Source organism: Meles meles, chromosome 11, assembly GCF_922984935.1.
Source record: "Meles meles chromosome 11, mMelMel3.1 paternal haplotype, whole genome shotgun sequence".
Taxonomy (NCBI): domain Eukaryota; kingdom Metazoa; phylum Chordata; class Mammalia; order Carnivora; family Mustelidae; genus Meles; species Meles meles.
In genome coordinates, this window is record NC_060076.1 from 14,167,530 (window position 1) to 14,181,084 (window position 13,555).

Genomic DNA, 13,555 nt, shown 5'->3' on the forward strand with positions numbered 1-13,555 from the left:
AGAGGCACGGCTCCTTGTGATGACGCTGAGGCAGAATGTTGTTAAGAACTGTCACCTCATGGGTTAACTTGTCATCAGGTGGAGGAGCCGGTAGTGACGGCCTTCAGAGGACACCCCGCCAGCTCGGGCTCTGTCCGGCTCTGGCCTCTGGCCTGGCTCTTCCTTCGAGAAGTGGCCCCCCCCAGCTGTGGCCAGAGCCGACTTCTTCTGTAGGATTGTTCCTTGTCATCCAGATGGCGCTTCGGTCCTGTTTTTGGCTCCAACCCACCACCAGTTAGGATGTTAACATAAATGATAATAGCAGTAATAATAACAACACGGATCATTTGTATTGGGCTAGTGGGGACGTAGAGAAGTAACATGACGAGCCTGAGGTCATACAGCTATTAAGAAGCCGGAGCCATGATTCAGAGCCAGGTGTCTCCGAGAAGACACTAGCGTTCATAGGGGAGAGTAGAGGGGATTGGCGGGGAGAGACACGTGGGAATGAAAAATTACATGGCACTGTGATTTGTGAATCACTATCGTGGGGAAAGGTGGTGCTGGAGAGCGGAGAGAGTGTGCAGCATCCGCTTCTGGGAGGCCTGACGTCCCACCGTCCTTACGGGGAGTTTGAATATTACCTGTAATCAGTTGCATACCAGGATGCTTTCAGCTTCAGAGAACAGAATGAGTGAAAACTGATGTAAACAATGGGGATTTATATTTTCTGACCTAACAAGAGAACCAGACACAGGCAGTTCCACAGGTTTACTGGCTCAGTGATAGGCTGGCAGGGCTTGGGGTCAGTCTCCATGAGGACCGGGATCATTCTGAGCATCACCTCCTCTTAGGACAGTGTCCACAGCATCGGAATGAAGATGGTGGGGCTCCTCCCTGTCCTTCTCTTTTCATCCGGGTGCGAAATCTTTCCCAGAAGCCTCCAGCAGGCTTCCCTTCAGGTCTCATGTTCTAGCTGTCCTGGAGTTTAGGAAAGCAGTCTGCTGTAAGGAAGGCGGGGAGGGAAGCATCAGCCTGCCCCGTATAGGAAGCCATGTGCTGTCCTGAGGGTCTCATGTTCCCGTGCTCTGGATGTCATATATGGTGCAGGGTTAGAGAGCTGGAGGGGGGTGTGTCTCAGAGCAGCTCTCCGGCCAGAGGAAGGGGTAGCATTTTAGGAGATGGACCACAGCCTGAGCTAAACTGATCAGAAGTAATCTCAAACCCAGTTTGTCTGGCTTCAGACCCTGATCTTTTTAGTAAACACTTAGACTAGACAGTGAACTTAAGCTGAGAGTTGAAAGACGAGTGCGGTTTTGACAGGTGGAGGTGAAGGAGCTGGGCGTTCTAGGCACAGGGAATAAAGACCTCACTTTACAAAGTCAGGGAGATGTGTGACCGCATAGTCATAGCCACACAGGTGTGGCCCAGTCCGGCTGCTTTCGAGGACGTTAGAGTAGAGAGTGGAGAGGGAGAGGGTTGTGCGTGAGCTTGGAGTGAAGTCACGGAGATCTGAAGTTCGGGTCTCGTGTTTGGTTTGTTCGATTGTCTGTTCTCGCAGGGGAGGGCCATCTAGTGTTTCTGAGCAGAGAATATCATGACTGGACCGTGCGCAGCCGCACTGGCAGAGTAGCAGGGAGGCAAGGTCAGGGCGCGCTGATAAGGTCTGAACTATAGGGACAGAGGAAGAGTGAGCCAGCGTCTGAGGCATTTGGGAGGAAGAACCAGCAGTCATGTTCGCCTGGTTGAGCAGTGTTGAGGATGGCTCCACTTTCAGCTCAGAGCAGGGGTGGTAGAGGAACGTCTGCTGGGGAGGGCAGAAACGAACCTGTTTACCTCGGTTCATGTGTAGGAGGTAAGAATGGGGGTGCGGCTCTTGCCACCTCTTTCATGCTCACTCTCATTTCCCTTTGGGCTCTGATGATACCTCATCTGGAATGATTTCCATTGCATGCTGTGTTTCCTCGTTATTTAAAACTGTTTTCTAGAAAGTTCCATCCATATTGATCTGGTGACCATAAATCACTATTTATGTATATTTTTATAGGTTCTACAAATGCTTTTGCTTATGGATCAGAGCTGCATAATTCTCTGACATCAGAGATCTGTTTCCTGAGGAAGCAGAACCAGGCTCTCAATACGATGCTGGCCAAGGGATCCAGAGGTAGGAACTAAAGGAGCCACCGGCAGTCTGGACCCCCAGAGCCCTCTGTGGTATGGGAAGGACGCACTGGAGTCTGACCAACCCAGGTTCACATTCTGTGGCTCTGTGATTTTGGGCAGTTCACTTAACCTCTCTGAACCTCAGTATTCTTAGCTGTGAAATAGGACCTCGTGGAGCTGTCGTGACAGTCAGCCCTGTGAAGCCCTCAGCACAGCGTCTCTAGCAAGCACACAGGTTACAGTGAAGACAGAAAGACTGGAAATCTATTACTGCCGAAATCTTTTACTGCCAAAATCTCATCCAGAGATTCCCTCTTATCAGGAAGGTTTTTCCAGTGTTTCATAGGAGGATCCCTTCTCTTAATTGTTTCTTTTTGGAGCTTAGCCCCTGACGAGCTTTCACCTACATTATCTCTCAGTACTTAAAATGTTTCTGGACAGAGGAATTATTAGTCATGTTTTACAGAGAAGAACCTGAGGCCTAGGGAATTGACCCGCTGGTCAATCTGTAGAGCTAGGAGTTGGGCCGGTTTCTCCCATTCTCTCTGGAGGGTTCTGATGCTGTTTTTGGATAAGAGATAGAATCGAGGCTTTTGAAGATCACGCACTCAGCAAATGTGTCAGGGCCTGCATAGACTGATACAGAAAGAATGGGTCCTGGTCCCTTTCCTCGAGGGCCTTGTGGTCGGATGGGAGAGACAGCCAGGCAACCCATGGCAGGCCAGCATGAGGGTCAGCCAGGACAAAGGCGGGCTTGGGGAGCACAGGACCCTGGAGACAGGAGAGACTCCACTTTAAGAGCTCAGTCCAGCAGGCTAAGCAGGGGTTAACCACGGTGCCTAAGGTTTAGAAGAGCCAGGGCCTTCTAAATAGAGGAAGGAAAGCAGGCAAAAACCTAGGTGTGAGAGGCGGGGAGAGTGTTGACCAGTCAGGAATTGTAGGAAGCGTTGTGTGGCTGGAGTCTGAGGGGGGAGGGGGCACTTGCTCAAAAATCGTCATGCCGTGGAGAAGGGTGGCATCAGAAAAGCTGGGTCTCCATCTTGGCTGTGGCCTGTTTGGCTCTGTGACCCTGGGGAAGTTTTCACCTCTGCGATCCTTTGTTTCCGATCTAGAAAATGAAAAAAATAGAACCTCATCGGAGGTTTGCTACAAAGGTGAAATCAGATGATACCCGTGCAGGTCTTGGTGTAAGGCCTGCCATCAGAGCTGCGGACCTGGTAGCCACCGCCACCAGCAGCCCAGAGAAGAGCCGGCCTGGGGAGCTCTTGGGAAGCCTCGAGCTAAGCCCTTTGTGTGCAGTATCTCAGTTCAGCCTCACAACGACGCATGTGGGGGAACTGTGGCACAGAGAAGTCAAGAAACTCCATTGAGGTTTTGGCGCCAGTGGGCCGTGGAGTGCACGGAACACACCTCTCTGCCCCAGGTCACACCCTTAACTGCCTATTTCTGGGCCGTGGGCACATTTTATTCCTCGGGAGAGGTGCCGTTGTCCTGGTCTGAGGAGTGGATGGGGGCTTGCAGGCTTCCCTCACACGCATTGCCGGAGTCTGGGGCAGCTTCTTGCCTCTGTCTAGTAATTTATATCTACTGTTTGCTCTGCGAAGGCAAAGCAACTAGGTTTGCACGGCCCATTATTGTATAGAAAATTAAACAGGCCCATTCCATCCCAGTGACGTTTAATCTGCAGCCTTGATGTTGACAGATTTATCTGCCCAAAATGCATAAGATAATTGGAATGCCAAAATCATAAATGCCAGATTAAATCTCATTCTGCTTTGTATTCCTGGAGTGCTCGAGCTGAAGTGCCGTATTTGCGTAATAAGGTTGGAAAAAACAAATGGTGTCTCTTCTCAGTGGCGCTATTTTGTGTTTGCAGATAAACAGAAGGAGAATGAAAAGTTACGAGAGTCCCTCTCCAGGAAGGCTGCGAACCTCGAGCTCCTCCAGCGAGAGTATGCCTGTGTGAAGGGGGAGAATGAGCGGCTGCAGAGGGAGGTCGGCGAGCTGGAGCGGCACAACCAGCAGCTGCTCCGGGAGGTGGGCAGCAGCCGCAGTGAGCTGAGCAGGTAAGGCTCAGGAGCACCCCGTCCCCACTGGCCATGCCAGGCATCCAGTCACAGAGCAGGGTGTGTGGGCTCCTGCCCGAGTGCCGGGAAGGCCAGCAAGTGTCAGGCCATGATGTCAGGCGGGAATCAAGCACGTGGAGCAGAATCGTCTAAGTGAGCAGAATGCTGGTCTTTATCCGGGGGAGGTCAGTGGAGTCCACTCTGAAAAAAACGGCATTTGACCCTCAACCCGAAGGCAGCGAAGGGGCATGAGCTCTGCAGATAGCAGGGTTGGGGGGAGCTCATTGCGGCAGAAAGGGATGGGGCCCTGGGGCGTGGTGCCCTTGGCCTGTGCAGAGCAGAGCAGGGAGGCCGGTGCACTTGGAGGGAAGATGGGGGCAGAGAGATTGCGAGATGCCCAGGCCCGCAGGCTTTCGCAGCCATGGTAAGGCCTCGGCTTTCACTCGGCGTGCCTCGGGAGGACGTGGGGAGGTTCTGCGCTGAGGGGCAGGAGGCCCACTTGGGCATTAAAGGGCCCATACCAAGCGTCCCTAGCACAGTTTGCCCTCGCCCCTGTCCTGTCCCACGTGTTTCCTGTTGTTCCTCAGCGCTCGTGAGCGCCTTGCTCTTTCAGTTACCGACATCACCCCTGGTCGCCCAGGGTGGTGCGCTGACCTAGCAAGATCCTTGTCGTGCCGTCACATGGTGCGGGTCCCTCCCGAGCTCTGCACCCCTGGCTAAGCCGTAACCCTGTAAGCTTCGCTTCCTTGGCTCGGCGCACTGAAGAGCAGAAAGCACGTGCCCGTCGGGTGGCGGGGAAGACGGCATGGGGTGGGTAGCACACGGACAGGGCCAGGCCCAGGGTGGCCCTCAGGGGAGAGGGGCCCTGCCAGGAATCCTGACCCACCCCGTTGGTCTCATGTGCACTCTGCCGGCTGCTGTGGGTGGAAGGGCTGTTCTGTGGAGTCAGAGTCTGCCCCTGGGTGTCAGAATTAACATCTCCTCCTGTGGCCGTGGGGCCTTTCCAGGGTGCAGGAGGAGGCAAAGCTGAGGCAGCAGCTGCTCTCCCAGAACAACGAGCTCCTGCAGTCCCTCCGAGTGGAGCTGAAGGTGTACAAGAGGCTGGAGGAGGAGCATAGGAGGCCAAGAGGTACTGCGCGCTGGCCCGAGGCGCACCCCGTCCTGGGGCTGCTGTGTCCGCTGTGTCCACACTGTGAGCTCACTTCCGCAGGCTGTCCTGAAACGCTGTCTTCACAGCCCTCGCTGGCCTGCTGGGCACCGGGGACACACTTTGCAGCAAGCCCTCTGACCCCCTCTTCTTCTGAAGCAGCGTGGACGGATTTGCGCTCAGGAGCTGGATTCTCAATGCCCCGCCTCCTGGCTGTGCCACCTTTGGCGGGTCACCTCACCCCTCTGGGCCTGTTCTTCCTCCATGAAACGTGTCTCCTAATAGCGATCTGTGGAGTTGTGAAAATTCAGTGAGATCATTTATGAAAAGCATCCTACCACAGTACGTGGGACGTCGCAGACACTCAAGGAATAATTTGATTATGAGTTTTCTGCTAGAGTGCGTTTCTTTTTGCCCGTTCACTTGGCCAATAATTCTGGAGCGCCTACCACATGCAGGGCATTGCTGTGGAAATGGTTATTGGCCTGGATCCTCTGACAGATACCAGATCAGAGTGACTTGCCTGCGAACTCTGATGTTTAGAATCAGTTTTGAGGTGTGGTAGCATTTTTTTTTTTAAACTAATTTTCCAGATGATTTCTCCCTATTGAAAGTTTATCTAGAAAAGGGTCACCTCACACCTTCCATTTTCTCCTCAAGTTGCTTTTCTTATTCTTTCTGTTGTGCCTTTTTAATATACTGTGGTTCTTAAAATCAGCCGCTTTCATTCTGTAATTCTAGCCCAAATAGATTTTATTACTACTAGATATAATTTCGGGGTTTGGTGTGCAATTTGCTAGGCTTTTATGGCCAGAAGCGAAAATTAATTTCCAACTCTTATTTAGCCTGTGGAATAGCAGCAATTAAGTCTGCCAATATTTTTGTTTTTAAACTCAAGTTGTTATTTTAAATTGTACCTAGTTCTTAGGGAGGGGAGGGTGGTGGTGGGTTTAAAACACTGTGGAGCTCCTTTGATGGTTGACCCTTTGGTGGCGGAAGCCATCAGGTGTTCCCCTTGCTCTTGCTTGCAGAGGCCGGAGCAGAGGCATCAGGAGAAGGCTGGAGGGGGCAGGACCCTTTCAGTGACCTGCGTGGTCTCCTAACAGAGATCCAGGCTCTGCGGGGGCAGCTGGAAAAGAGCGTTGAGACCAACAGGGCGCTGCAGGGCAGGCTGGAGGAGCAGCTGGCGATGGCGGGGAAGAAGGCTCCCGAAGCAGCCTTCACCGTGGCTCTCCAGACCCTGCCCATCCCGGAGTGGCCCCCGCAGCCGGACAAGCATGGTACTGCCCCTGTGCCTCCTCATGGAGATGGCGGCCCTGTGTGTGTCGGTGGGACACGGGAACTTCTGGTTGGTGCCTTTGCCCTACGGAGGTGTCCCCCGTTGACAGCAGACCACCTGCTGCCCCAGGAGCCAGGGGCCTGACCGCTGCTCAGCTGTCACCTTCGGCGGCATAGTGTAGTCTCCATCTGGGGGCCTCTTGGTGGAGGGAAGTGGGGTTTGGGCCACCAGCATTCTCATCACCTCCAGTCTCGTCCCCGCTTCCATTCAGCCCTGCCCACAGCACTCCATCACTGAAAATCCTTTTTAGTTCCTCGTACTACGGCCTTTCAGAGAGATTCTAAACATTTTACTCTGGCTCTCAGTGTTTTGTAGGAGCCGAAAAGCATCCTGGTGGGTTCGAAAACTGCTTCTGTTTTGCATTTGCTCACAGGTGTATTGTCTAGACTTACTGGGCTGTGTAGGATAGCAGAGAAAGGACAGGGGTTTCCTGCTACTCCTCTGTCACTTGCCCAGCACCGGGCTAGGAATAAGCCAGCAAATTGTCAGGCTCTAGGCAATTGGCCGGGCCATCCTCTTTGCTCTGTGGTTGAAGGAACTGAGACCCAGAGAGGGTACTGGACTTGCCCAGAGCAACACAGCAAGTAGGTGGGAGGGCTGGAGCTAGAAATGACTCTTCAGCTCCCAAGACCAGTGCTGTTCCTGGAGCAGCACCTGGCTTTTCAAAGCCTCAGGTGTCCTGAGACACACAGGGCAGGGGGTGCGCACATCCCGCGGGACAGGGAGTGTCTGCACACTTTATAGACAGGTACTATAGGAAAGTTTGGACTTAGTCTCTTCTGGGATTGGGAATTCTGTCTATTGCCTTTAATTTAAAAAAATTAAAATCTCTCAGAGAGCACCCAGTCAGCATGCTTTAGAACTTGTAGTGATTGGTTTATTGATCTCTCCTTGATAAGGAATTTAAAATTTTCACCAGAAGATGATGTGATGTTATGAAAAAAAGAAAATGAAAAAAAAAATTCCTTCATGATTCTACAGAATGATGATATTTTGCTTTGCATATTTCTCTTCATTTGGCGATCCCGTGCAGGCATGAACTTAAATCATTCGCATTGGGTTTTGTGCCATTCTGCCTCCTGTCTTTGTTTTTGCCCAATATTACATCAAAAGTATTTCCCCCCTTTTGCACGGGCTTCCTCGTTACTGTTTTCGGATGATCCTCAGTTACGAAACCATTACCGTGGTGATTATTAAAGTGGTCTCTGATTTGGAGCTTTAATAAACATTGACGTTAATGTGATTTTTGCTGTTAAACAGCATTCTTAGGATAAAAATCCTACCAGCGGAATCTCAGAGGGTTGGAAAGGAGCCATATTGCCGCCTTCTGCATGGGCTGTCCATTGGCAGTGGTATCTCTGCTTTAAATATAGGTCTGCTCCTGGCCCTACTTAGGATGTGGCAGAGATGGGACCAATGGGTCTGTGGGGGCCACTGGGGAGTTCAGGGCAGGGAGGACGAATCAGGGCCAGGGCTGTCTGGGAGGGAGAACTGGGGCAGCTGAGGGGAGGCGGCCGTGGAACAACCTTCGCCTGCTTCTGGAAATTGTCTAGGGTCAGCCGTGGGGCAGCCTCGCAGGAGGCACTCAGGACAGTGTGTTCAGAATCCACAGGGCTGCCTCAGTGCCAAGGTGTCCTCCAGTGAAGGTGGGAATTCCGGCAGCAGCGGCCTCCCTTCCTCTGCACAAGCCTTTTCAGGATCGTATTTAGTGCACTTACTCGAAAGTTCTGCTCTAAAGATGACTGGTTTTGGCAGAAAGTGATCCCCCTCGGGGGCCAGCTCCTTGGACCCGGAGTCGCAGGTGGCTCCCGGTGGTGCCCCATGACCTGGTGCCTGGGTGGGAAGGAGCTGGTGGGCCATCCTAAGGCCTAGACGCTGGGCACGTTCCTTGCTCTGCTGCCGACACTCTGCTAGTGCCGGGTGGGTCACCTCCTGTCCCTGTCCCTCTGTTGTCTGCTCCTCCCCAAGTTCTGAAACAGTGCCGTCCCGCCCACGGCGCTCCTGAGAGTCGGACGTCTGCACTCTCTCTAGACTTCATGGTGTGGTGGTCGTCTTGGACGGCGTCCAACTGGCTTTACCTCCTGACGTTTCCACTTCCTAAACTCTGCTTTGGGTCCCTCTTGTCTTGCTCGGGTAGCCGCAGCAACCTCCGGACTCACTCCTCCAGTCCAGAGCACTGGCCTCAGCTTGGCATTGCCCTGCCCGATGCCCTCGAGGGGGTCCCCATAGTCCTCATGTTTCCAGCCACACGTCCCACCGTGGCCCTGCCTTGCGCCCTGGGCTCAGCCTCCCACCTGCTTGACCCCCCTCAGTGCGTCCTGCTGGCTCACGCCTCTGTGCCTTTGTACCTGCTCATTCCTGCACCCTCATTATGTTCCCTCCTCTGGGATAGCACCCCTCCCCAGGACCCCACGACCCCATGCTTCCGTCCCTTAGTCCTGGCCACCTACCAGGAAGCTGCCTGCTTACTTGCTGGACGGGGGGGTCCTTCCAGAGAGGACGCTGGGGCTGCTCAGTCTTGGTGCCTGGGGTCCTGCTGAAGGGATCCTAGTCCTGTGTGGGTTTGGTACTTTACTCTATTCTCATTCCGTTCTTTCTCCAATGCCAATGACAGTTTTCTTTCTGTCTCTTGTTTTGCGTCTCGTAGGTGGGGACACGTGCCCCACGGCGAGAGATGTCTCCTGTGACCTGTTTGATTCCACGCTGGTGGTGCCGCCACGATCAGGTAGAAGCTGAAGTCTGGGTTTCTCCGGCGGGGTTGGCTTTGGAAGTAGGACTTTTTAAATGGAATGAAAGGGGGTCCCTGGTCCCAAATCAGGAGAGTGTTTGTCAGGATTTGGGTCTTCATGTTCTCAGCATGTCTAGCTGGTGAGCTCCTCCCCGATGCCAGTTATCGGTTCCTCGGGGTTATTGACCTCAGCAACATCACCAGGTCCTCGCTGCCTCAGATGGAAGTGCGAGCACCTCAGTGTGGCTTTAAGGCGTCCAACGTGCGCCCCGGTGGGCCCATCCCGCCCTGTCCTCCTGCATGCGTGTGACTAGTCAGAGGAGTCCCCACCTGCAGATGGGCCCACACTCTTTTGCTGGGACCGTGTGGGACGGCTCCGTCCTTTTCCAAGCCACCCTTGTCCCATTCTCTGCCCTGGCAATTCCCCTTCCGCCCTGAGACTCATCCTGAATGCAGACTTCCTGGTGCAACGCCTTTCCAGAGGCCCCCGTCAGAATTACTCATCTGTACTCTCGTTGATGCAAAGGTAAAAGCAACAGGCTTTACCTCTGTTTAGTGTAATTCTTGCTTCTTGTTCAACCAGCTCAATTGTTGCTTCTCCTAGGAAGCCTTTCCTGATCTCTCTTCCTGCACAGAGAATTGATTACTTCTTCCTCTGAGCTCTGGCTCTTCGTCATCGTGCTGTTACACCTCCCGCGTGGTGACTGATGAGACCGCGGGCTTACGGAGTGCAGACACTAGCTTGATTCGTCTGTGTAGATCAGGGGTCTTTGCAGAGGGGGTGCCTGATAAGTGTTGGTTGAACTGAATCGAGCTTCTCCCATCAGACGAATAAGGCCAGGGTGGGGGAACAGAGAGAAGAAGGTCCCAGGCCACTTTCCCCCAGTGTTGTGACGGGTGGCATTTGGGCCTGAAGGCCTTTCTCTGTCCTCGCACCTGGCTTCAACATCGCTGAATGCAGCTCATCGAACACAGGATCCTGCCCCAGATGGCTCTGACGTCTTCCCTCTCGTGTTGTAGCTTCAGAGACGACTCCGCTCTCTGGAAATGATACGGACTCCCTCTCCTGCAACAGTGGCAGCTCGGTCACCAGCAACCCATGTGTGTCCCACCTGGTTGCTGGCCACCACCTGTGGGCCAACACGAGTGGCTGCCATGTCCTGGGCCTGACTGGGGACTATGAGGCCCTGTGCCAGCAGATTGGCCAGGGCCAGAAGCTCTTTGCTGAGATGGCCCTGCAGATCCAAGAGGCTCCCCGGCCCGCAAGCCCAGAGTTGGGAACAAAGGTAACCTGACCGACCGCTCAGTGAGCAGTAAGTGGAAGGGGCCGCCTGAGGGCTCTGAGAGGCAAAGGATGCCTGCGTCCTCGGTAAGGTCCTGAGAAGAGGGACCAGGAAATGGAGCCCACGAGAGCTCAGAGGTCAGGTCCAGTCTGGGGCTGTTTTATGGGAGGAACAGTTACTGAGGTCTGTACTCTGTTCGTGCAATCTCTTCCCTGGGGTCACTCCTTCCTGCCTCATCCTACTGGATCCTCCTCACTTTAAAGTTACCTTTTGTTGAGGACCTGTGTGCCAGGTGCTTGTCATAAAGTTACTCACTCACTTCCTCCAGGGGTGGGGGTCACATTTTCTCTGTCCTCCCAGACTGGACCCAACCACCAAGCTTCCGTGGGTCACGTTTTCTAGTCCCTCTTCTCAGGTCCTTAGTGAGGCCCCCGGCTTCCTGGTACCTGATTTGCCTTTTTCTTTTATTTTGTTTTACCCTACTGTAAAAGTCATTCTGTAATTTACATTTCACTAGCCAGTAAACTTTAAGAGAGCAGGGATAGTGTCTCTCTTACTCAATGTTGCATATTTACTACCTAGCACAGGGCGTGGTAAATGTTTGTTGGTGCGTGGTAAATGTTTGTTGAATGAATTAGTAAATGCTAATAGGATTACTGTTCTTTTCTGATCATAATCTTTATTGTACAAGGATATAAAAACATCACATAGTGTTCAGCGCTTAAAATTTTGATATATACGCATATACACAAATCTCTTTCGCTCATTCATAAAGTTCAGTAAAACTGACTCCACATGAATTTCATATTTTGACTCAGTTAACATATAAGCAATTTTCCTATCCTGTTCAGTATTTTTCTAGAACTTTCACTGGCTGAAAAATAAGCCCGTATGTGGCTATAACACCACTTATTTACTCTTTGGCCCTGTTTTCAACATTTAGGGTGTGGCGAGCATCCTTGTAAACGGATCGCTCAGGGCATCCTTGATTAGTTCATTAGGGGTGAATTGCTGTTGTGGAAGCTCCCAGGCCGTGAACCCTTCAGGGCTCTTGGGGAGAACTATTGAGGCTCTACTGTCAAAAATACATTTACAAGTGAGAGGATCTCACTACACCATGTTCTTCGTGGAGTGATTTTATTTACAAATGGTTTTTTGCCCATTTGACCGCTAAAACGAGGGCATCGTTTTATTTTGTAGTGATTTTATTACTTGTGGAGACAGTGCTCTTTTCTTCTCTTCTTAAAATGTATTTTGTTTTCCCTTCTCTGACTCGTGTTCTTGGCTTTCTCTTGCCCTTGACATCCCCCAGTTAGGGTTCGCGTGTGTCGGCAGAGGGTGAGGGATGCTTTATGAGGCCCCGACTTCATGTTGGCAACACGCAGAGCTGTTTAGCTGGGGCTGCTGAAGACAGAAACGTTCTTGTTGCATCCCTTGCTGTTGGCACCATTTGCCTTCAGGAGAGGCTCCGTGGGGTGGAGCAATGCCAGTGGCCCTCCGTGGACCCTCTTCCCTCTGCTTGGCATAGTAAATACAGTTAGTGCAGGTAGTTATTAATCATGGTTATTGATTGGGCTAAAATCACCACCGAAATCCTCTCATAATCTGTGATTCACTAGTCTTTAGAAACAATAAATTGGTGTCATCTGGCACCAGGCTCCTACCCAGCATGTGGGCACAAGCCTACGGTCTGGAGATTTATGCTGCCCATTAAAGCTGGCTTGTCCATAATCTTTTTGAGCTGCATGTAACAACCTTCTCTACCCCCCCCACCCCGCCCCTTGTGCAGGGTCCACACTTGGCACCTCTGAGCAGGTTCGTCACCAGTGTGGGCACAGCCAAGCTGATCCTCGAAGAGGCCGCGAGATTATTGACACTTTTCTGGAGGGTCTCACTCCCCACAAATGGCCAGTGCACGCTTCAGTGTGAACAGGTACGTGGTGATACGTGGACCCCGAGGCTACGGGATGCCACTGGGGCTTGTGTCTCGGTCTCCAGCCCGGGACCTTTGCTCGTGGCAGATGTGCCCTCAGTTTGGGGAACACGTCAGAGGGAGGGGGAGGTGCCGTGTTTAAGGGTGACGTGTCAGGCACTGTGCTGGCTGCTTCAAATGTCTTCTTGCCTTCTCCCCCGGCACCCCTGTGGGCTCGGCCTGTGGTCCTGAACTGACCATGGCCACACTCCTAGCTTGTCTTTGTGGAGGGAAGTCCTAACTGTGTCTTACACACAGGGAAGCTGAGGCCCAGCCGAGGTGACAGAGCCGGTTTGGGCAGCACAAGTATCTGAATCCAGAGGGCATGCTTTCATTTTGTAGATTTTAAGTCCTAGTTTGTCCTTGTAGACTAGCTCATTCCCTTCCATTCTAAATCTCTTGCATTTTGGGTGCCTTTCTCTGGACCATCATATTCCTTTGGTAGCTTTCAGAGTCATACTGTAGGGGTTCTAGTTTCAATCTGTTTTAAATACTTAGAAAGTTTTTTTTTAACTACTGAAAATCATTTCTTATAAAATCATTGAAATTTCCCTCGAAAGCTTGACTTTGCAGCAACTTGAATGTGACCGAGTTAAGAATGGGTGATCCCACAACCATCCTCATCCCCATCTTTCATGGCACAGACCAGGAGTCAGGCAGAGTGGAGGCCCTCCCTGGATTTTCATCAGCAGGAGACAGCTGGTATCATGCCACGGAAAGCAACCACTCTGGTCATCCGAGAAGCCTCCTAGAAGGAAGAGCATGCAGAGGAAGGAAGGGTTAGAACTTTGCTTGGCGGTCTGATAGATATTGCCCCCTGCATTTATCTAACCTATAAATTTTTGCCAAAGGCCAGCAGGAAGGCAGAGGGAAATTTG

At 52.2% G+C, this 13,555-nt stretch overlaps 1 protein-coding gene across 5 annotated transcripts in view; it reads left to right on the top strand.

The window, feature by feature from the left end:
- Positions 1 to 13,555, top strand: part of CDK5RAP2 (CDK5 regulatory subunit associated protein 2) — a 168,752-nt gene that overhangs the window by 143,940 nt on the left and 11,257 nt on the right. For 4 of the 5 annotated variants that reach the window (XM_046022623.1, XM_046022625.1, XM_046022627.1 and 1 more), the window contains 7 exons: positions 2,027 to 2,143; positions 4,019 to 4,208; positions 5,216 to 5,337; positions 6,387 to 6,635; positions 9,342 to 9,419; positions 10,443 to 10,708; positions 12,495 to 12,638. In XM_046022623.1, the coding sequence (XP_045878579.1) occupies positions 2,027 to 2,143; positions 4,019 to 4,208; positions 5,216 to 5,337; positions 6,387 to 6,635; positions 9,342 to 9,419; positions 10,443 to 10,708; positions 12,495 to 12,638 (1,166 nt within the window). The remainder of the gene's footprint in view (positions 1 to 2,026; positions 2,144 to 4,018; positions 4,209 to 5,215; positions 5,338 to 6,386; positions 6,636 to 9,341; positions 9,420 to 10,442; positions 10,709 to 12,494; positions 12,639 to 13,555) is intronic. The other variant, XM_046022624.1, reaches the window with a different exon arrangement.